A 23,960-nucleotide genomic window follows, 5' to 3' on the forward strand; every position below is an offset into this window, starting at 1 on the left:
GCTCTCAGCATATTAAGCTGAGGATGCCCAGGCTCCACCTGTGGTTGACAGTGGCGACCATGACCCCTCGCCAGGGTCCTACAATCTGAGATGCGCTGGTGGCAACTGCAGACTGCGGGCAGACACGGCTGCCAGCCCGAGGAACAGCGAGGCTGTGCTGTGGAATGCCAGGGGTCTAGATTCCAGAGACAAAGCTGTTTCCAGAAAATATCTTTCTTCAAAACAATTTTCTTAAAGAAATCAAAGACCTATGGCAAAGAAAAGGTCTGTCTGCACACAGCAGATGTGAAAGCAGGATCAAGGTGAGAAGGCAGGTGGAGGACCAACCTCTGAACACTGACGGCACGCCATTTACACGCGAAGGCTGAGTATGCAAACCATTCAGGGTCTTTGAGGAACTTGATGGCTCACCCTCCACTCTAGTTAGTTTATGTGACTCTCTAATTCTAGTAAAAGATTTCTGGTTGCAGAGAATGAAATGTACCTAAAATAGATTTCCGGGCTCTCTTTCCATTTCATTTATCCACTTTCCCACGACGTTCCTTTCTTTCCTCTCAAGCAGAGGTCTAGCACACGAAGGTCGACTCAGAAGATCCGGGCATCTCAGAGGCAGGATGACAGCCATTCATCTCAGCTGCTCGCCTTGGATTCTCCCCTCCAGGCTTTTTCCAAGTGGAACTTTCCTACCCCAAGTTGTAGGGCAGGCGCTGGCTGCTTCCAATGCTCCCTACATGCAGTCAGTCGGAGAGGACGATGCCCACCAGAGAAAAAAGGAGGTAACAGGTGCCGGGAGGTGAGCTCTGATGGCATTTTCGTTTTGCAATTCCTGAACTCGGATCGTGTACACCCAGAAAACTCTTTGCTAGAGCTGCTCTGATTTGGATTTCTGTCACCTATAACCTGAATCTTCAGCGGGTTTTTAAAACTTGCGTATATACCTTGTTTCTCCTCAAATAAGGAGCTGAAATACTTTACACGAGCATGCTAAAATAATTCTTTTGAATAATAAACATTTATTTCGTAAGTCAAATAATCACTTTCAAATATATCTTCTATGTAAATCCATTTTTGGGCATTAGATTTTTTAAATAATATACCAGTGTTATTATCATAAACAATTGGAGGGAATAACAGTTGAAATGTAGTGTAGACAGAAGCTTATTTTTCCACATTCAATTTGAACAAACAGAAAAGAATATTGATCACATAGAATTAAATATTTTATTTTAGATAATAAAAATCTCACGCCCACTCTTATACAGTAAAATGTAACTGAGTACTTGCTTAAGTAATGAAAGGGTTAAGAAGTGACCTGGGTTATACTCCGAGTTACAAATACGTTATAAATCTGCAGAAAGATTGACATTTTCCGAGTGAAACTCCAATAAACGACTAAACATTCTCAAACATTTTATATAAAGAATAAATTATCCCTGATTAACATGTTTTTGCTTTAGTGTCAGAAAAGTCACAACACATTTGATAAACATATGTTAAGAGCCAGTTTTCTAGGTGTGGGTTCCATGGTACCATCTATGTGACGTTTATTCAGAAATGACGCCAAAATTCTTAGAACAGAGCACATCAGGGTGGAGGAAGAGGAGCTCGCCAGCCTGACACAGCTAGTCAAAGCAGGTGGGCGGGGAGGGGGGGTTGTCACTACGCAGGCAGCAAAGGGAAGGGCACAGCTGAGCCGGACGCGACCCCGGCAGGTGCATGGACACCAGGCTCGGGATTTTAGTTTTTAGAGTCCAGAGACAAATTCCAGTCAGATTTCTGGTTTGAGTCGAGCCTTTCTTCCTGAATTTGTGACTTCTCACCTGAGGTACTCGCATACTTAAGGGAAAAGACGAACACGTTGGGATTCAGTTTTGTTAGAATCTAAGCTGGAAACCAGCTGAAGACTAAGGCCAGCCCAGGAATCAAAACTCACGTTTCCGGTAAAGAACTGTACGCACAAACGGACTTGGCTTGTTAATGGAGCAGAGAAGGAGTGGAGTTGGAGGTTAGGCTCTTAAAGAAAGAGAAAGAGCAGGGGAGGGGAGAAAAGAAAGGAGGATGCAGAGGAAGCGTCTAAGAACTGAGCGACATGCACCAAGAGAAAACAGATTCGGTCCACATGACATCCTGCTTTGGGCACCTCTGCCTAGAGGTGCTTTTCAGGGCCAAAAAGCTAATTTCCCATGTGCTAGACAAAGGCCATCAGAAAGTTCTGCCAGGTTATCTTCGCCCTTCTGAGTGCCCGTGCCGAATTTCCTAACGGGACCTGCATGCTTCTAAGCCGGACGAGCTCAGCCCCAGCAGGCTCACGCTGCTCACGGACCTGTATTTTTGGCTTCTATGCTTTTCGAACACATTTGACTCAATAAACCTGGTCCCGATTCCTCCTAGCCTCCAAATATGCACACAATCCACTCCACCAAAAGGAGGGTTCCTGGCTCCCACGGTGGGGAGGAGGGGGGCTGTTCTGTACTGCAGGGAACTCCACAGCAGAATCAGTGGCCCAAAGGAAGGGACAGACGGATGCAGCCCGCCACCATCAGTGCGAATGCCATGCGGAGTACTTTTGGCAGACGACAGAACGTCACCCAGCCGAATGTTATTTAAAAATATTTTATCAGGTTAAAAGGTCACTTCGCTTTCTGTTTTTAATCTATAAAAACTAGTATTTGCTTTGGAACAGAACTGCCTACAGTACTTTTCTTCTTGGGGATTCTTTGTTTTGGAGTAGTGTCTGTGCTCCAGGCTCCTTCTCCAGGCTCCTACTAACCCAAGTTATGTTGCAAAGGTGGTCTTAACGGGATGTCATTTACTTAACTCTTTAAAACTATTAAGGCAATTGTTAAATGTACAGTTATTTCCTGGGGATTCTTCTCTGAAAGGGGAAGGATATATTGATAAAATGATATATTCTTCATGAGGCAGTTAAGATAATTTTGGATCTATTTGAAAAAAAGAGTAATTATTTAGTTTGAAACTGGTATCACTAATGTCAAAATATTTGATTTTCTTATTTATCTGCAGCTCAGACTCTGTGCTACACAAACGTTGTCAAACAAGGCAAAGAATTACACTTTCCAAGGTTTAGATTACATCCAGAGGACAGAAGGTAATTTTTGCCAGTGTGGACAGAACAGTGATGATGGGTACTTCATTGTACCAGTTTGATCAAGAAGTCTCTGTGGTTCCTACACTGGACCAGATCACGTGCACACGTGTGTGTACCCGGAGAAAGAAAGGTGCTCGTCAGCGTCATGGTTTCTCAAATGTTTATTTGCTCTAAGTGCACGTCATTCAACTAAGATGAGAAGGTGCGTCTCCCAAATACCCCCGGTTGTAAAATCTAGGAATTTACTTGTTTTAAATATAGAGGTAAGGTCAGTATGAGAATGTCTTTAACAACCAAAGAAAGCAAGCTAGATTAGGATGACACCTGGCATGACCGTTCTCTAATTTTCAAAACCTATGACCTGAGCTTGTAATGGGCAAAGGCATATTCATGAAAGACATTTCTAAAAAGTGCACGCACCATCTAAGTGTCTAGATGTCGCTACAGAAGGCAAACCTTGTGAAAAAGGCTGATGAAGACCAGAAGGAAGTGGACACTGTCCCGCACACTGAAGCAGACTTCCACGCCGAGGATGAGCAAGGTGTCCAGGGAAGTAATGCCTCAACTGGGCCGTTACAGCAGCTCTCAAATCAAGAGGGAGAGGGAGAGGGGCCCAGGGAGCAGGAGGGAGGGAAACCAAGCACTTTAAGAAGGGAGGCCCCACTGTAATACAAGGTTCTCCAGCTGGAAGGCACATAAAAAAGAAACAGAACAACAACTTACTAAGACAATGGAAATTAAAAGAAAAAAATCTCCTGCGGGTGTGAAGTACAGCTGTATCACGAGGATACGAACCAACTGGACTTGAAACACAACCTCTGACACAGGGACTGCCTGACCCCAGGGACTGGGTCAACAGGGAGCGAGGATTTGGTGCTTCTGACTGCGTTTCAATGATTCTTCAGCACTCAGAAAAGCTATCGTGCCTTTGAAATGGAGACCCCAAATCCTCGATGTGACGAAAAGATTTGAAATTGTAGAGTTAATACAAATACTGAGTGTTGGTATGTCCCACGGGTTAGACCAAGTTCACTGGTCCAGCTAAGTGGAGTCTTCCATGCTTTGCCCACCACCACTCAGAGTTACAAAGTCAACTAAACGGAAAAGACGAAAGGAGCAATTACAAATCTCTCACTTCTTTGCCTTGGTTACATGTCCATAATTTGCATAAAATAAATAATATGCATTAAATTAAAAATCAGCATTAAAATTGGAAATGAGAAAAGAAAAGCGCAGCAGTCTGGTATTCTTAAGGCCAAACAATAGAGTTCTCTTTAAATAGACACTTTATTATATCCACAGGCGATAAAATCCCAGAGCTACTGTTAGGCACGTAAATATAGATCCTGCAAGAAAACAAACAATTGTGCATATTATTATTTCTATTAATAGTTACTCTGGGGGACATCTTTTTATTAAGAAAACAGACACTTATCCACCAAGAAAGTAAAACCAAACCCAAGAAACTGAGCTTGCTCACTGGAGTGAAACATTCCATGAAACACCTGCCTATTAAAAACCCCACGCCTTGAAATCATCATCTTCAAAGTACAAATGGATCCAATATCCAAGAAAAATTTTCAACAGAAATGCAGAATCACAAAAATTCTGTGGGCACAGAGTACATGCATCTATACTACATAGAGACACTCTTTAACTTCCTGCGCAAAATTCACTTCTAAATACTATTATACGTCAAAATACTGATTAATTCAAAATGTTAGATTTGAGTGCAAGTCATGGCTAAGTAAATTTTTTTGGGGGGTACATGAATCTTCATTTCCTCTTTTGGCTCAATAATTGCAAAAGTAAAGTAACTCCTTAAACGGAGGGCCACCAGTCGAAGCAGAGAGAGCACAATGCAGCAGCCTTTCATTCCATCTGTAGAATATCCCGACTTGAACGACACTAAAAACAATTCCAGATAACTACAGTTCAATGATAGCATCTTATCAAATAAAGATTCAATCGATTGTAAAGTACCTCGTTTTATTTACTACTAAGAGAGAAACAAATGCCAATTATGATTCATCACCTACTGGAAATTAAGACGCCTTCCAATTTCAAAGATGCTAAAATATGAAAAAGTGTTAGAATCAATGAAATGCAGTATCTGTCTCTGACTTCATTTATACGTGTACTTCACTTTCAGCTTGCTGTAACTACCTAGGCACCAAGCGGCTTACCTGCTAAATATTTAATATTATCAAGCTTGTGCGACTCAAGCATGGTTTTGAGGCCAGCGACCTCGGTGTCTATCTTCCGGTCTGTCTGCGTGATGGCCCGATCCTGCTGGGCGTGCTTTTAAAACAGAGAGAGTCATGGCATTAGGCCACTTCGGATACATCCCCCGAGCTGTCAGTCCCGGAGCCCCTTCCCGTCAGGGTGCAGTCAAGGGACGCCTGGGGTGGGACTAAGGAGACCCGGGCTTTAGTCTGAATTCTACTAGCCTGATTCTGTGTTGCATTGGTCAGGGCCTCAAATGTCTCTAGGCCTGTTTCCTTCTGCTGGAAACAAGGGAAAAATACCGCCAGGCCTGCCTTCACATAGGCTGTTTCGAGAATCAAGTGCGCTAACCTACGGGAGAAGGCTTCTGTCAGTTACAGACCGCTCTGCTGCTTAGGTTAAGGTTACGAGGCTCGTCTGTTCTCAGTGGCAATGAATATGCCTCACCCTTCTGACCTCCTCTCAGTGAAAGGTACACAAAAAATGCTTTCTTAAAAAAATGAACACAATCTTGTGTGGTGCTTGCCTTGACACTATTTCTGTTCACATTCTTCAAAGGTTTTCCTCTTTCACAGTTCAAATGCCAAGTGTTTTTATTATTATTACGAGGCTTGGCTCTACTGAGAGCCTGTATGTGTTCTTTCCCAGATGAAATACAGTTAAACCAGATACATAATTAACTCCCAAAGGGTGGAGAGTTCAGGTGATGTTATAAAGTGTCTGTAATATTTCATTAATGCATAAAAGCACTGGAAATACTTCACCAAAAATCCCAGGGCAAGGTAAATAGCTCCCTGTGGTGAACAATTCAGGTAACGAATAAGGAAATAAATGCCTGGATGAGTGAAATATTCCAGAGGAATAGTTCAGTATTCTCTCATGGAAGACTCTTGCCAGTTTCAGAGGTCCCAGGTAATACAGGATGGAAAAGAAGTAATGCATGCCGTTAAGTTAAAAAATATAATTAAAAAAAAAAGCTCCATTCCTTATTATTCCTCAATGACCAAGGCTTAAACTTTCACTAAGATAACTAAGTATTTCATTAAGTACAAAAAAAAATCCTATGATATTCCACTTCTGGGTATATATACCCAAAAGATTTGAAAACAGGGACTCCAGCAGATTATATTTGCCCATGTTCATAGCATTATTCACAATGGCCACAAGGGGAGCAACCCCTTAGATAATCAAAATGTATATCCATCCAATGGAATATTAGGCAGCCTTAAGAAGGAAGTTCTGAGACAAGCTACAACATGGACGAAACTTGAGGGCATTACACTAAGTGAAATAAGCCAGACACAAAAGGATAAACACTGCATGATTCCACTTAGATGAACTACCTAGAATAGTCAGACTCAGAGACAGAAGGTAGATGGTGGTAGCCCGGGGAGGAAGAAATGAGTTTGTGCTTAACGGGCAGAGTTTCGGTTCTGCAAGATTAAAAGCGTTCTGTGGTTGGATGGTGGGGATGGCAGCATGACAGTGTGAATGTCCTTAATGACACTAAACCGTTCACTTCAAAACGGTTACGACGGTCATTTTTATGGATATTTTGGCACAATTAAACAAAATCCTATGACACTAAACCTGCACGTATTTTCCTACGACACAGCATTACAAACAGCAGTAACCAGGCAGGGGTGAAGCAAAGATGAATAAAATGAACAAGAAAAGTCAGTCTCATGTCTTACCAAGGACACCATCTCTGTTTTTATTTCCAGGAGCTTCCTTTCATTTAATGAAAACTGAAACAAACATGGAACACAGGTCAGATTCTGATTTATTCCATTCTCTCTCTCCTCCTCCTCTGGTGCTGTAAGTACGCTGGGCTCAGTACTTTCAAGAGTATGTAGTATGAGAAGCCACCCCTAATGAAGCAGCCTACTGCCTTCTCCTTTAGACCTGTTTTTTGAGCTTTCTTATTGATACTCATCACTCCAACATCTGGATTCCCCTTGGCCATCCTCCGCCTCTCTCTCTCCTTGTTTTCTCTTTTCAGCTCTTTGCTGTGGTGTCTCCAGGTCCCTCCCACTATTTTAACAGCGTTCCCAGGGACCAATTTAGATGGATGCTGAGTCATGGCTTTTCGGCTTTGAGAGGGTTGGAAAAAGCAGGGAACAGTTCAATCTAGGAGTTATCCCATCATTACTACAAACAAAACTCGTCAATATTTGAGGCTTAGACAAAAGACAGAAAAGATACAAAGTTGGGAGAAAAACAGTTGCAAGGAATACTATTCTGTGACATAAATTTTGCCTTGTGATTATAAAACACTATGTAAATATACACAGATACGGGAAATATACTAAACCATCACATGCTGGTTTTAATTAAAAGCAAAACAAACCAAAAAACACAAACCCATGTGAGGGTTGTCACAATCCAGTGTTACTAATGGAACTGACTAGTTCCACCCAGAATTAAAACAGTATCTTGCCTTTGGCCATTAATGTCTGTGAAAAGATTTCTGTGCAATTTTGTTGACGCTGGGATGAGAAGCAGACGCGTCTCCTTAGTAGTGAGCGTTAAGATTTAATTGAGCGAATTAAAATCTATAATTTAAGTGAGGAATTAAAAATTCTTCAATCAATTAATATTGTTATGGGGAAAAATTAATGCCTTGAAGTATCTAGAAACTTTCTAGCTATATAATGTTCCTCTGGGACTATCAGGAGGACACAGTATTAAAACAGCATTGCTTAGAAGTAAAAAAGGAAAAAAATCCCCAAACCCCAAACCAAGAGCTAGTCCCAGGACCCAAGAATGCTCATCTCCAGGTTTTTAAATGTCAGGGTTTCAGAGAGCTCTGCACCAGATAACCACCAGAGGGCGGGGTGGAATGGGATTCTCCGCACCCCTTTAAACCAGTGTTCACTAAGGCAATATTGACTCAGCTGCAGGAGAAAAGAAAGGCCTCAATCTTGACATTGTGATGATTTTTAAAAATAACATCTATGTGGCCCTACCTCCCTGCACCCCAAAGCAGTTTCTAGGCCATACTGCTTTTGAAGCTGGCTGTAAATATCACCACAGTTAATTTTGTTGAAACAGTACTATACCTATTAAACAAGGGAACGAGAGAGTTAAATAACTCATTTTCAACAATGCATGTTAAATTCATGCTAGCTGCATAATAATACACTGTCCTGCACGTCAGAGTAATCTGAATTTAGGATTACCAAGGATGACTTCTCCGCTAGCTTAGCAAATCACATAAATTCACTGGTTTTAATCCACCTTCCCATCTCATATTTCCCAATCTCCTAGGTACAGTTCTTCCCAGCTTGGTTAACTACAGGCATCTTCCTAAATGAAGTGAATTCAGAGTTTTCGCTAAGCGCACAACCCTTAGGGAAAAGGTAACCAAAAGAATTTTTCCTCTTGTAGATACTAGTCATATGCTAGTGATCATGATTGTATTTCAAGACTGGAAAGACTAGAAAAACAAGGACATAATAAATATTTTGCATAACAAAGCTCAGCTTAACTCATGAAATCCAGAGGTAGTTCTGAAATACAGTTCAGTACTTGTTTGAATTTTAGTATTAGCTCCATTTATCACTGCAGCACATTTTGGTTAAAAGTAAATTGTGAAAAACGAGGAGACAATGAACAACTGTGAACACTATTTCTGCATGTGCATCTAGTTCTCTGTTAGCAAAAAATGCTATATACGCCCCATTTCTCATTATGCTGAGAATAAAGAAGGTATCTAACTAATATTATCAAATTCAAATACAGCCCAAATAGTGGCCCGTAAAATTCCAAACCAGATAATTCTAATTTAATTTCTGCCTATCAAACACCCCTTGGCAATTTAAACTACTGTGTGTAAATTTATCATTTCATTTCTCTTCCAAAACTACTGAGTATGACAGATGGGTTAAAAGTCACTAGAGGCAATCCAACACATACAAAACATCCAACTTACCTGGATGTTCACGTTCACTGCAGCACTATTTACAGTAGCCAAGACGGGGGTGGGGGGGAACCTAAGTTTCCATCAATGGATGAATGGAGAAAATGTGGTGTATATAAAGGCCATGGAGTATGACTCAGCCATAAAATAAAAAAGAGATCTTGCCATTTGCAACAACATGGATGGACCCTGAGGGCGTTATGCTAAGTGAAGTAAGTCATACAGTGAAAGACACATACCACACGATCTTACTCATACTTGGAACCTAAAAAAACAAACAAAAAGCCCGAGCTCACAGATACAGAGAACAGGTTAGTGGTTGCCGGGGGCGGGGGTGGGGGGGGAGGTAGGCAGTGGGTGAAATGAGTGAAGGGGGTCAAAAAAGTACTAACTTTCAGTTATAAAATAGCTCTGTTCTAGAGAAGAAATGTACAGCACGGTGACTAGGGTTAATACTACTGTACTGTAGAGCTGAAATTTGCTAAGACAGTAGGGCTTAAAAGTTCTCATCAGGAGAAAAAAAAGTTTTGTAACTTATGCGTGGTGATGGACTTACTGTGATGATCATTTTGCAATATATACAAATATGGAGTCATTGTGTTACACACCTGAAATATAATGTTATGTATCAATCGCGTCTCAGTAAAATTAGAAAAATTTTAGAAAAGGAGTGTTAATGTGAGAGCTCTGAGGAAACAGAATTGTATTTATATGCATTACCTTTGAAATGCATATAAACGGGCATTTCAAAGGGCAGCAAGGCTGCTCTTTTCAGTTTTCTCAGGCCCCAGGCATGATCCTACAAGCTGCTGTACTCACGTTATATATATATTTTATATATATATGTGTATATAAAATAAATATATAGTTTATTCACAACCCACAATTTGTGATAACTTTTTGGCAATAAATGTACAGCACTACTTTTCCTAACTGAAAATTTCAATTTAACATAACTTAAAGAATCATTCAGAATTTGCATTTCAAAACAACACAATAAGTCATTAAGCTTCTCTATTAAAAAAAAAAAGACTATGTGGCAATAATTTAAATCTTGAATTTTCAATGTAGCATTTCATTTAATATTATGTAATATCAATAATTTAACATTATTCGAGTCAGATAACCAACTTTTGTAAAATCAGGGCCTGCGGAGGTTTAAGTCAAAGTTAAATAGATCAAGCTTGAATTTAACTTCTTTATTCATGTCTAAAGGACCCACAATGTAGTATCTCTGAAACAAACAAAAGAGATTCAAATTTGATTTGACCACGATTTTAATTTTAACGTTACTTCTGAAAGCATCAAATTTCAGCCCTAATCCAAGATATAATCAGAATAAGGAAAAAAACTGTGTTTAACAATGATATGCAGGTAAATACTTAACAATACTTATGTAAACTTAGACTTGACCAAGTGTTTCACCTTGCAAAGAAATGAACCCATACTCTGGTTTTAATAAAGGAACATACCAATTCTTTCACTCTGCTCTTTTCTAGACTGAAGTCTAATTTGGTATCTGTTCGGACTTTGACCACTTCATCCTAGTAGGAGGGCAAACGACAAAGAAAGAAAGAAAGAAATCCAAAGTAAGAAATGGATACTCTTTGAGGATGTGAGCCTGGGCCTGCTGCCTCTCCTGCTCCCACCCAAGCGGCAGGGCCAGGGTGGGCAGAGAACTGGGATGAGGAACTAATGAGGCCAGGAGACTCTGGTCAAGCCATGCGTGAAGTCGGCCCTGTCTTGGGATTTCCCAGTTATACATACAAATTATCCCCTTTCATGTTTGAGTCAATCCAGAGTGGGTTATTGTTATTTATAACCTCAAGATTCCCAACAGAATCGCCTTGTGGAATTTATGAATCAAGCTGTTCTCTGGACAACTTTGAAAAGCTGAGATAGATTCAAAGAAGTAAAATGTTAAATTCTCGTTTAAAAAACGCCTTCCTTCTGACATCTGTCAAGATCTTTTCTTCTTTAACATCAATGTCCTTTCCACTTAAGAAAAAGAAAAATCAAACAGCTGTCACAGTCAGCCTTATAAAACCACATGTAATTCTCTAAAGACAGACTCTCCTAAGAGAATCTAAAAGTTCCATGTGGCTGTTGTTGAAGATTTTCTATTTTAAAATGTCTTCATTTCTCCTAGATCATAGTTTTCTTAATGAATTTCATTACAGACATCAGTAATTTATTGACTAGTTGTGTTCTTAAGTTAAATCCTCCAATGTGTACTTTTGAGATACAGCACACAAATATTTAAAACAGAATTAAGTTTTTAGGAACATATAAAGTATTTCTAACATTATATTTATCACTAAGCTAATGTGACTACAAACAAGCAAGCAAACAGGACCGAGAATCTTACCGTTACTTGTTGTTTTAACCGATGTAGTTCAAGTTTGATTTTCTAAAAACACATTAAAAAGAAGTCAGTCAAGGATGTTTTGAAGGATAGAAGAAAAACATAAAGCTTGGTAAGAAATATCAGAACATACATTTATGCACAGGTTCAAGTTCTTCCCTCATGACATGAATGAACTTGGCCACGTTCAGAACACATTAACTGAACAGTCTCAGTGGCAAAAATGATTTTTCGTCGTGCCAAGGTGGTAGTACAATCATGGATGTGTCTTGAGATATGTTTTAATTCATCCTGAAGGCCACACAAAATTAGTAACCCAGCTGGGTTTTTTTTTTTTTCAACATACTCATTTGCCTTCAGAGGCCCTGTTTTAATACTTCCTTCAATATTTTTTTAAATTCTGCCCTCAAACAGCTGACTTCAAGACAACTTTGACAGTTTCAAACTTCACCTTCTGCTAGCAAAAGAAGGAATCTTCTTCTAAAAAGTTTCTTGTAAGAGTAAGATCAATAGGTAATAAATAAACATCCTTCATTTAAATAGGACTAAAAATAAAAGGAAGACGCAGGCAGCACTTAAATACTGATTCCATACGCCCCACTTAAGAAACTAAGGGATATTTTACAGCAGTACTTGTTCATAATAACTCCAAACTGGAAACAACTCTAATATATGCCACAATAGAATAGTATGGCATATTCCTATAATATTATCAACAATGAAAAAGAATGGTCTATTACGCAAGACACACTATGTGATTCCATCAGATGAAGCTCTGGAACAGCAGGGCTAGTCAATGGCGGCGTAAGCCGGGAGAGTGGTGTCCGCCGTGGGAGGAGTGACCACAAGGGGGCGTGAGCGGAGCTTTTCCGGGGTGTTGGCAACGTTCTGCTTCTTGATCTGACTGACAGCCTACTCTGTGCAAATGCACCCAGATGTACACTTCCTTGTGCACGTCTGTGTGTGCGTGTTACATCTCAATGTCTTAACGTAAAGCATTTTGTAAATGTGAGTGGTTCTTCAGTTTTACCTCATTTTCTGATCTGAGGGCTGAAAATTCACTCTTCTCCAAAATAATCATATCTTTTTTCACATTAGCAATCTGAGACATTACTTGCTGAAGAGTGATCTCCTGGGAAAAGAAACACAAAACATATAGCCTAGCCAGGCCTAGAAGCCCACCTCCTTCCATCTCCACCTGGTATCATCTTAAGGACAAACTACAATGGGGGCACAAGAGGTTCTGCAAGGTCCTCCGGTTTCAAAACAGGACAAGAATAAGGACTCAAGTCCAGCAGCAGCACCAGATGAATCACAGATAATAGGGTGGCAGTCAGACCAGCAGCTTGAGAACACACAGCTATCATTCTGGCCACACACATCTCCATTTATTCAAGTGTTGTTGACTAGAATAGTCAGTTTTCAAATGGGATCATTCTATAATAGCTGACTAATTCGCTTTGAGTAAATATTTCTTTATGCCTCTGGAATCATTTTCCTATGATGTATGGTTCAAAATTACTATATGCTTTTCAATAGAATGTTGTCCAAAAACATACATCACAAATAATATCCCATCTTCCGATTTTAAACTTGCTCGAGTGCCCCGGCAATGCTACCTGCTGCATCTTGGTGACCATATCTTTGTAGACAAGGTCCATGTTGGCTTCCATGATCTTGACCAAGGCAGAGACGATGATTTCTGCTTGCTGAGTAGTAAACCCTAGGCAAACACACAAAGACCATCACTCAGGAGACTCCAGTTATCAGGAAAAAAAAAAAAAAGCCTTCATAGGAAGGAAGAAAACACAAACTCATACATGCAGGTGGGCATCTGAATTCAGAGGCAGGTGGAGAGTCTAGTGACGTAGGCGGGTGAGGAGTCAAGGCACAGGCTGTGATGTGTCTGTCACTTGGGACAAATGTGACACATCTGAGTCTGCCTCCTCGTGTAAGACGAGGGGTTGGGCTGCCTGCCTCTGACGTCCTCCCTAGCTGTCAAAAACCCTGTTTCCAGAGAATGTCTAATGACAAAAGGATGCCTGCAGTGCAAGGTGAAATGAAAAATAGCAAGACTCAAAATTACAGATACAATGAATCGCTTTTGTAATTTAACCAAGATTCTGGGTAATTCTTATCTTCTTCTGTATTACCTAGGTATTCCACAATCTTAAAATGTATATGGTAGTAAAAAAAAATTTACTTCAGAAGAGAAAGCTTAATTATTTCATAACTGGCATAAATCAATCAAAGTATTGGCTATATAAATAATAATTCGGCGGTAACTTACTTAATGTTAAAAGACAAAATCAGTTCTTTCATTTTCCTACCCCAGTCCTCCTCAACCACTACTGAGAGGAGCCCAAACTGGAAAACATATTGTGATACTCAGTAAATGTTGCTGAATTGAATTATATATTCAACTCAGCAGTGCTACTGTTTTTAGTAACTTTAGATACTAACTTTATTTCACATTGTAAATTCTAATTAAAATGCTTAACACCAAGCCCCTGGAATGTAATTCTTTCTATTAAATACTTCCATCTGTAAGAACTTCAGCAGAATTTACTGATTCTTGTAATTAATTCATGGTACACTTGTTTAAATAAAGTTATAACTGATACAATTTGGATGAGATTAAGCACGGAACTATAGTTTTAAAAAACAAAAACACAGATTTAAAGGAGACAAAAAAAGATCTCCAAAGCTCTACTTCCTTTATTTATTCAAAATCCTTTCATTTTCAACAGGTGGGTCATGCACAGCTAGAAAAATTGCCCAAAAAATCACCCACCAAAATATTAACATTGTTCAGGTCTGGGGTACTGGGATTCTTGTTTCTTTTCTGTCCTCTTAATGTTCTGAAAATTACTATGCCTTTCACAATTTTTAAAACTTATTAATAAGAGTTCATCATTAAACATAATTAGTTTTGGAAATTATGAAGCAAAGAAAAAGAGATTGAAAGAGAACTTATGCTGATAATAAAACAAATAAACTCCAAAGTCTTGTAATTTAGAACCACCTATGGGAGGAGAAAGGCTAAGAAAAAGCAGAAGTTAAGCCTGAAAACCTCCTATGTAGGAATGAGAGAACAGGACAGAAGCAGTGCTGGTGAGATTACAGACATAGAGGAAGTTTTGTGAATCAGGAGACATAACTCTGGAGAAAAAAAGGATAGAGGATGGAACATTCCTTGGAGGGTTTTCCCTGGCCTTATCCTGACCCACATCTTAGACGTCCATCCTTCGCGTAAGCACCGTCACGCCCTCCATTTCAGTGGGGTCCTCATATCACTGGTCTTGAAATAAGCAAATATTCCTGAGTCATGGCTTGAAATCAAGAAAAGCAGGAACTATATATACCGAAACATCACATTTTAAACATGAAACATATGCAATTTTTATTTGTCAAAAATAAATAATGAATTTTTTTAAAGGCGGGGGAGGGGGAACAAATGCCACCTCTCAATGAGAGAAAGGATTTGCATCCACTGCTGCCACCCTGCTGTGGTCACACTTAGCAAAATTAACGATGCTCCCTTGACATCATCCAACGCCCTGTGTGTGTTGAAACACCCCCATTATCTCTAGTATGTCTTTTTACAACTGGTTACTTTGAATACAAGAACACAAGCTCCACCACACACACAAACACACACACACATGCGCAAAGAGAAAAAAGAAAAAGGAGAAAGACTTCTGCTTATCAAGATAATTTTAGATGCCCCTCTTTTCACTTCTACTTTTTTTTTTTAAATTCTGAGTTGAAAGAAGTTTGGTGAAAAAGGACTACTATTTCAAGTTTGAGAAGAACAGCTGTAAAAATGATCATTGAGTGTGTGACGGTTTTCCTAACATGCACTCTAGTACATTATCTAATGCTCAAATTCTTATTATGCCCAGGCTACCAAGGAGGGAACAGGACTTGGGAAGGGAGAAAGGTTACTGTGGGGCCCCGCAGTTGGAACCTGGCAGAGCCAGAACCCAGAGCTTCTGCCCCACCCCCACCCCATAAGCACAGAATCACCTTGTCCTGGGCACGGAAAACTCATCTACAGGGGGGGCAGCTTTTCAGGTATGAGCACGCACAACTGGATGAAAAACTGTGAAGTCCAAACACAGGTGTTATTTCAAAGGCATGAACTATGATATCTGAGATTCTGACTTGGAGAATATACGTGTCACAGGAGAGAGAATTATGCTGTGTACTCAATTTATAACGAGTATTTGTCTAGATAAGATTAACTATGAGAATGCTACCTATGTATTAAGTGTACTTTCAGTAACTGCCATATGTCAGAGCAATCTTTTACATCAACTAACTCAAAAGCAGTAAGAGAAAATGTTAGCCTGAATATTTTCTTAAAAACCCACAATACGTTGAAATCACCCATACCTACTGCAAAGCAACATATTAATTTCATAAAAATTTTAAAAGCACACAAGAGGCACAGGAATAAAACTATCACTTTTATGCTCAGACGGTTGTCAAAGGAACCATTCTTGAGTTCTGCTGACTCGTGTCTAAATTTTTGTCTATAATGCTATACTTCCAGAGTGATGTTATAGAAACACACTTCACTTGGACAAAGAGAAAACATGTGAGAAAAGTCTCAACTGTACTGAAGAGGTAGTAATGTCCTTGAACAAAAAATGAGGACTTGAGAAATGGAGACTGGTCAAAAGATTATCTGTAGACTTAAAAGTCAGAGGGCTGTGAGAAATTAGATAAGGTCATAAGAAGTCATGATCTGTAGTGTTTTTCTGCAGCACTGAGAGAGGATTACCATTTTCTTCGAGTAAACACACGAAGGCGTGGGTGTCAAAGTAGAGCTTCCTACACCCGGAAGAGGCAAAGTCCTTCCTTTTGCTCTCCAGCTGCAGGTTCCCAGCGCAGAGGCTCAGCTCTAGGGTGAAAAGACAATCTGGTAAACAAAAGTAACTCAGCACCAGGAAATAGTAAAGTATACCTCAAAAATTGGTCTTTTTTTTTTTTAAACAACAGCTTTATTGAGATATAACTCCCACACATACAATTCACCCATTGCAAATGTATATTTCCATTGTTTTCAGTATATTACAGAGTTGTGCAACCAACCCACTATCAACTTGAGAACATTTTCATCATCCAAAAGGGACCCTCCACCCTCCAGTGATCGCGCCCCAATCTCCTTACTCCCCCAGGCAATCACTTACCTCTTCTCCGTCTCTACGAATTTGCCTACTGGGAACACGTCATGTGAACAGACTCCTTGGGTATGTGTTTTCCGGTGATTGGTTTCTTTCACGTAGAGTGTTATTTTCAAGGTTCACCCACCTTGTAGTACTCAATACCTTACTTCCTTTTATTGCCTAATCATATTTCGTTGTATAGACCAATTTTTTTTTCACCATGTCATCAGTTGAAGAACTAACCATAGGAGGGTTCCAATTTCTCCACCTGCTCAGCATTGTCAGTATCTGTCTTTTTTATTATAACTATCCTAGTGGGTGCAAAGTGATCTCACTGTGTTTTGTTCTGAGTTTCCTTTATGGCTAATGGTGCTGACCATGTGCTTATTGACCATCTGTATGTTTTCTTTGGAGAAACATCCATTCAGACCCTTTGCCCGTTTAAAAAAAAAGGGTCATCTTTTTATTACCTAATTGAGAGTTCTTTATATATTTTAGATACACATTCCTTATCGTGTATCTGACTTGCAAATATTCTCAGTCTGTGGGTTGGCTTCTGCCTTCTAGATGGCACCTTCTGAAGTACAAAATTTTTTAATTTTAAAAATTATCTTTTGTCCCTTGTGCTTTTGGGGTCGTATCTAAGAAACCATTGGCTAATTCAAGTCCACATAGATTTACATTTGTTTTCTCCCCTAAGTTCTGCAGTTTTAGCTCTTACCTTTAGGTCTTTAATCCATTTACTTTTTGTTTATGGTGTGAGATGGGGCTTCAACTTCACTCTTCTGCACGTGGACGTCTAGCTGTCCTGGCACCATCTTCTCCCTTAAATTGTCTTGTAACTCTCATCAAAAAATCAACTGACCATAAATGCAAGGGTTTATCTCCGAGTTCTTCATCCTATTCCTTACGTCTGTCCTCAGGCCGGCGCCCCATTTTCTTGATTACCAGTAGCTTTGTAGTAAGTTCTGACGTCAGGAAGTGAGCCCTCCAACTCTGTTCTTTTTCAAGATTGTTCTGGCTCTTCTGAGTCCCTTGCATTTCCATATGAATTTAGGCTCAGTTTATCAATTTCTGCAAAGCAGCCACTTGAAACTTTGATAGAGGTCGTGTTAAATCTACAGGTTAATTTGGGGAAGTACTGCTACCTTAACAATATTAAACTCTTCCAACCCACATGCATGGGATGTCTCTCCATTTATTTAGGTCTTTAATTTCTTTAATAATTATGTAGGTTTCAGAGTATAACTTTTGTACTTTTTTTGGTTAAATTTAAGTATTTTATTCCTTTTGACCCTACTATAAAGGAAATTATTTTTTATACTTTTTAGGCTGCTAGTTCACTGCTAGTGCACAGAAATACAACCAATTTTTGTTTCTGTACAATTTGTATCTTGATCTTGGATCCTGTAATCTTGCTCCATTTGTTTTCTAGCTTTCATAGTTTTTAGTGAATTCCTTAGAGTTTTCTATGTACAAGGTCATGTCGTCTGTGAACAGTAATAATTTACTTCTTACAACATGGATGAGTTTTCACTTTCTTGCCTAACTGCCCTGGCTAGAACTTCTAGCACAGCATTGTATGGAACGGTGAGAGCAGACATCCTTGCTCCTGACCTTGGGACGCAAGCACCTCGTCTTTTACCATCAAGTACAATGTTAGCTGCGGGTGTTTTGGACGCCTTTTAGCAGGTATGGCTGTTTCTGTTCCAAATTTGTCAAGTGTCTTTTAACACGAAGGGGTGTGGGATTTCATCAAAGTCTTTTTCTTTGTCTTTTGGAATTTTATCAAATTCTTCTTCTTCTTCTTCCTCTTTTTTTGAGATGATCATGTGGTTTCCGTCCTTTATGTTGTTAATATGGCACAATGCACTGAACTGATCTTCAGATGCTAAATGAACCTGCTGTTCCTGAGACGAAATCCTGTTTGGCCACGGCGGATGCTCTTTTTTTACGTATTGCTGGATTCGGTTTGCTTGGTCAGGGTGTACAATGCTATTTCTATAACCAACACATTATTTTTCTATTCCCTCTGTGCAAAGGGAATCTAGCGTGTCCTTTGCAGCCAACTTGCCCTTGGGGCAGGAGGGAGGGAGGGAGGAGGCCACCTCTGGAGGGTCCATCTGCTGGGGCCAAACCAGAAGAGGCAGGTCAACTGAGATAAGGCCCCGCAGAGAAATCCCAGGCCCTGGATGCTCACCTCCACTCCCTGGCACATTACAGCTTCCCAGCCTTTTCTCATCACCTTGCCTTTCAGTGTCTCTGCTGGTTCAAACCCTGTTCACCCTGCAAAGTTGGTCAGCACTGACCTTCTCCAAAAAGTCTGTCACTCTTCCTCTCCCTTTCCCATTTTGTCGTCACACTGGCAAGGCATGGAGGGGTGAAGGTGGGCAAATCATTAACCCCTCCTTGACCTGTTTTCCTTATCTGAGGATCATCACAGAATCTAAGTTCCCATCTGATCTGATGTTTAATGACCCTTTAAGAAGCAGGGGGCGAAAGAACAGAAACAGAAGTGTGTACAGCCAGAGTGTCAGTGCCCGTGTACAAGCCTATGCTCTGAAGGTCCTTCAGTCGCGGGTCTCGGATGGAGCTGCGTCCCTGAATGCCCACTGATGCAACACTGTGTAAATCTCTTCGCGGGGGGTCTACCTGGGACCCTGCAGCCCTCCCGAGCACTTAGAGCGAGCCCTCTCAGAGCTCTTGCTAGTATTTTCCTAGGAGATACTGGCCTGTGGTTTTCTTTCCCTGTCTTTGTAAAAGCCTACCTTTATGTAGGCTTTTTGTATTTATGTAGAAATAGAATAGTATTTATGTATTACCTTTTCTATGAATTTCTGTGCATCTAACCAGAGATCCAACCCATTGTGTAAACTGGTCAAAGGGCTCACTTGAAGTATTTTATTCCTTTAGTAATGGTTTCCTGGCTTTTATGGTCCACAAACCACAAAGAGAGTTTAAAAAAAAAAAAGAAACAACTGCAATGCGAATACGGAATTCTGTCAGGAAAGGACATTTAAACATAATAGCTCCTTACTCTTACAAAAGAGACATTTTTGACTCAAAAGAAAAAACAGAGACGGACAATATAAAATAAAAACCCTTCACTTAATCGTAATAGAAACAGCTATACAGAAGTCTTGCTACATCTCTATCCCTACTTTTCTACGATGCCAGGTGTTGTGGCAGAAGAGGGAAGCGCCATCTACTAACCCCAAGTTCAAAGGTGTTCCCAGCGGCTCTCCTCAATGACCAGAAAGATACGTTAGCTAATCAACTCTTAGTCTCAGTCCTCCACCCCTAAACACTCAAAGGAAAGTGCAAGTAAGCAGAAGTGTGACACGATGCGTCTCTGTGAGCCCACAGCAGCGGTTCCCAAATTACTGGCACCCTGGAAAGGGCCTGTGACTGTGGGCACAGTAACAAGGTAAGCTTAAGAGATCCAACAGCCACTCTGTACCAGCATCGTTTGTAGACCGACAAAATAAAAACTGCAACAATTACAGTATGTATGTGTGTGGTCGCCAGTTAAAAAAAAAAAAGGCCCTCAGACTCAAAGGGCCACTAGCTTACAGCACAAGGCCCTTGGCAAGGCATGCAAAGCCTGTCCTAATTCAGCCCACTTAACCCTTCCAGCTTTCTTTCTATCCACTTAGGCTACTGCTTCCTGCACTTTCACACCTTGATACTCCATTCTTAAACCTGGCTTGCTCCACTTTCTCAACTGACCAATTTTAAGCATCCTTAAATCTTCATCTAATGTGACAATGTGCTAAGTAAGCACCCATTATGTTCAGGGCCAGGCACTGTGCTATTCTGTAAGGTTCTCACTGCTGCCTCCACCCAGGTCAGCGAGTGGCCTTTACTGTTCCCTCATCTGTGTTCTCAGCCCAGGACACATAACTCTAGTACAGCACTATTTTTCATATCTGTATATTAGTCCAAGCTACCCAAGAGCAGCCAGTCTTTGTCATTTTTGTTAGCATCTGCCAGAGGGCCTGGCATACTGCAGCCCAGAAATAACTTTTAAAAAAGAAATTCAATGGTATGGCCTCTAGGATCAGCATCATGAGACTACCTAGAAAGAAAATTTGAAATCAATTCCTTTCTCTTCTTCAACTCCAGTCTTCCCGTTTCACACAAATGAGCTCACTTAAATCTGGTACCTCTTTTTTCACCCTTTACCTCCAGTCCTGGAACAAAAATTAGCCTCCATGAGAAAAGACCCTGACACAGAACAGACCTAGCCTGAGACACAGTGGTGGGTGACCTGAGACACAGTGGTGGCTGAATGAATGAATGAATGAATGAATGAAAGCATCTCCCAAGGGGCTCTTCACAGGTTACCCCACCCATCTCAGAACCATGCCAGCCTGTCCCATGGGTCAGGGAGCTCAAAAACACTTGAGTCTAGAACTGGCTTGTGGAAAGGGATGGGATTATTCGCAACCCAAATTCCTTTTTTTTTTCTCTTTAAAAAATTTTAATAGAACTGTTTTATATTCACAGCAAAACTGAATGGAAGGTACAGAGATATCCCATATCTCCCCTGCCCCTCAAATGCACAGCCTCTCCCATTATCAACATCCCCCACCAAAGTGGTCCAAATTCCTTTTTTTCTAATAGCAAAATAATCATTTGTGAGTTAAAACAAAACACCCCCCTTATACACACACAAACCAAAAAACTATCACTTTTACTTTCTAAGCAAAAGCTAATTCTAATTTAGATACTGCAGATTTTTTTCTTTTCCAAAAACTGGAATTTTTTCAATCGCAAGTGCATCTCAAAGAAATACTGCTACCTGAAAAGTGGAGAAAAGGGCTAGCCACCTGCTACTTGGCCCTCCGACCCCTGCAGATGGAAGGTGAAAGCCATCTCCCTTCCATCAAAGGGCAGTGCCCAAGGACACAGTTCTCTGGCCTTCGGAGCACCCCTGACTCACTCTTCCTCCTTTATTGTGACAACCAGTAACTATGGTCCAAGAACTATGAATTCCCACGAATAACCAGGAAACAAGTAAACTCAGCTATGTTAAAGTGTAATATGTAATTCTTCTTGGAGGGGGGACTTCAGCCTATCAAAAGGATATTAAAACACACAAAAGAAGCCCAAAGTTAGCCGTGGACAGAGGAGGACAACCCAGCACAAACTTCCTAGCCATACACATCCTTAAGTCTAAGGAGCTCTACTGAGAACCCTGGGCACCAAACAGGTCACAAGGCTGACGACAAAAGAACAAAACACTCATTTGCTGATATAATTATGAGAGGAAAATAAATCACAAGTTACCAGCTTGTCAAAAAAAAAAAAAAGAGCAACAAAAGACAAAGTACAGAAATAAAGACTCATAATTACTGCAGGACACTGCAGAGTTCACTCCTTATTCCCCATCCTCCGTATGTAAGGCTATCTTTACTCTTTTGCTCTGCCAGTTTCTCCCCCAGCCAAAGGTACCCTTAAATTTTAGATGCAAACAACACTTACAAAGCATTGCCCTTGAGAAAAATATTTTTAAAACAGCCGCCAGTGTGGTTACGGATAGCCATTAATGGATATGTATAAACTAACCAAAGTTATATTTTTGCCAGGTTTGCTAATTAGTAAAGATTACCCAAAGTGATTTTTTTATGAACAACTTGGGGCTAGTAAACTGAGCCTGTTTAGACTTTCCTAACCTAATGCACAGCCGTGACTGTCCTCACCTCCTTCAAGTATTTAATCAAATGCCACCTTCTCAGTGAAACCTATTTTGATGACTCTATTTATATTAGTAACTGGAGACCCAGACTACTTCCTAACCCTTACCCCCTCTATTTTTTCCCACATTCATCAGATTATGTACATATATAATATAGGTATGCATGAATTATACACACACACCCTCATCTCCTCTGCCAGAATGAAGCTCCAAGGAAGAGATTTTGATTGATACATTCCGAGTAGCTAGAAAAGTGCCAGGCACGGATGAGGTGCCAGTGCTTAATGAATGAATTAATGAACCTGTGAGAGTTTGAAATTAAATGGTACAACAATCCTTCCATTTCTTATAGCTTCCACTCTCAAACCCGCAAGCCTCCTGCACATCCCGTCACCCGGGTCGCGACACGTTGTGCACCGGACAAACAGAAACCCGCCAGCGGGCGCCACGCGGCAGCTCCACCACCGCGCGTGGGCGCCTCCCGCATCCCATTAAAATCTGCGCCGTACACCTGGTGCCTGGACTCCGAATAATTCGGATCCACTCAGCTGACCAAGGGCAGGCCAACGCGGACCAGAAGGGCGGGACCAGACAGACCGTTGTCCCTACGCCCGGGAAGAACCCGGCGACCTAGGCTGACCCGCCCTCCCGCCGCCCCGGTCCAGCCCTCACCTCTCCTCGAGGAAGCGAGCGCGGCCGCCCGGCTGAGGGACAGGGGGAGCGCGCCCGGCTGGCATCTCCACGCGCCGCCGCCGCCGCGCCCGGCCGGGGCAGCCGAGCGCCCCGCGCACGAGCGCTCCCAGTCGGCCAGCAGCCTGCGCGGGGCGGCGGCGGCCAGGCGCGGGGAGGGCACGAGCAGGAGGAGGAGCAGCGGGGAGGCACGTGACGCGCCGCCGCGGGAGGCCGGGGCGTGGGAGCTCAGCGCCCCCAGACCCACCGGGAGCGCGGGCAGGAGGCGGCGTGCGGGGACGCCGCGGCGGCCTGGGCTTCCGCCGCGGCCGGCGGCCAGGAAGAGCAGAAGCCGTCGGCGCCCGGGCGAGCGCTTCGGTCTCTCGCCCGCGACGGAGCCGCAGTCCATCCCCGACGCGGTCACTGATCCGGGCACGCGCTCACGCCGGTCACGCGCAGTTGCGGCCGGACACGGACGGCAGGAGTGAACTTGGGCCGCGCGCCGAGCCCGCCCTTTCCTGCCGGGCGGGGCCCCTGGAGGCGGGGCTCCCGGAGGCGGGGCTCCCGGAGGCGGGGCTCCCGGAGGCGGGGCTCCCGGAGGCGGGGCTCCCGGAGGCGGGGCTCCCGGAGGCGGGGCTCCCGGAGGCGGGGCTCCCGGAGGCGGGGCTCCTGGAGGCGGGGCTCCTGGAGGCGGGGCTCCTGGAGGCGGGGCTCCTGGAGGCGGGGCTCCTGGAGGCGGGGCTCCTGGAGGCGGGGCTCCTGGAGGCGGGGCTCCTGGAGGCGGGGCTCCTGGA

At 42.0% G+C, this 23,960-nt stretch overlaps 1 protein-coding gene across 3 annotated transcripts; it reads right to left on the reverse strand.

Moving 5' to 3' along the window:
• Nucleotides 1-1,202: 1,202 nt before the first annotated feature.
• On the reverse strand, nt 1,203-23,711 carry MCUR1 (mitochondrial calcium uniporter regulator 1). 3 transcript variants are annotated; one of them, XM_032462515.1, is made up of 10 exons: nt 23,170-23,708; nt 16,412-16,531; nt 13,242-13,345; nt 12,653-12,754; nt 11,626-11,667; nt 10,730-10,801; nt 7,030-7,083; nt 5,296-5,410; nt 3,566-3,793; nt 1,203-3,225 (listed from the first exon to the last, which is right to left on the reverse strand). In XM_032462515.1, the coding sequence occupies exons 1-10, from the start codon at nt 23,573-23,575 to the stop codon at nt 3,152-3,154; spliced, it is 1,317 nt and encodes a 438-aa protein (XP_032318406.1). In that variant the 5' UTR covers nt 23,576-23,708; the 3' UTR covers nt 1,203-3,151. The 3 variants fall into 3 exon arrangements, with proteins under 3 accessions (XP_032318406.1, XP_032318407.1, XP_032318408.1); XM_032462516.1 differs by lacking the exon at nt 12,653-12,754 and having other exon boundaries at nt 23,170-23,711; XM_032462517.1 differs by lacking the exons at nt 1,203-3,225; nt 3,566-3,793 and adding an exon at nt 4,378-4,455 and having other exon boundaries at nt 23,170-23,705.
• Between the last annotated feature and the right edge of the window lie 249 nt (nt 23,712-23,960).

Source organism: Camelus ferus, chromosome 20 (genome assembly GCF_009834535.1).
Source record: "Camelus ferus isolate YT-003-E chromosome 20, BCGSAC_Cfer_1.0, whole genome shotgun sequence".
Lineage (NCBI taxonomy): Eukaryota > Metazoa > Chordata > Mammalia > Artiodactyla > Camelidae > Camelus > Camelus ferus.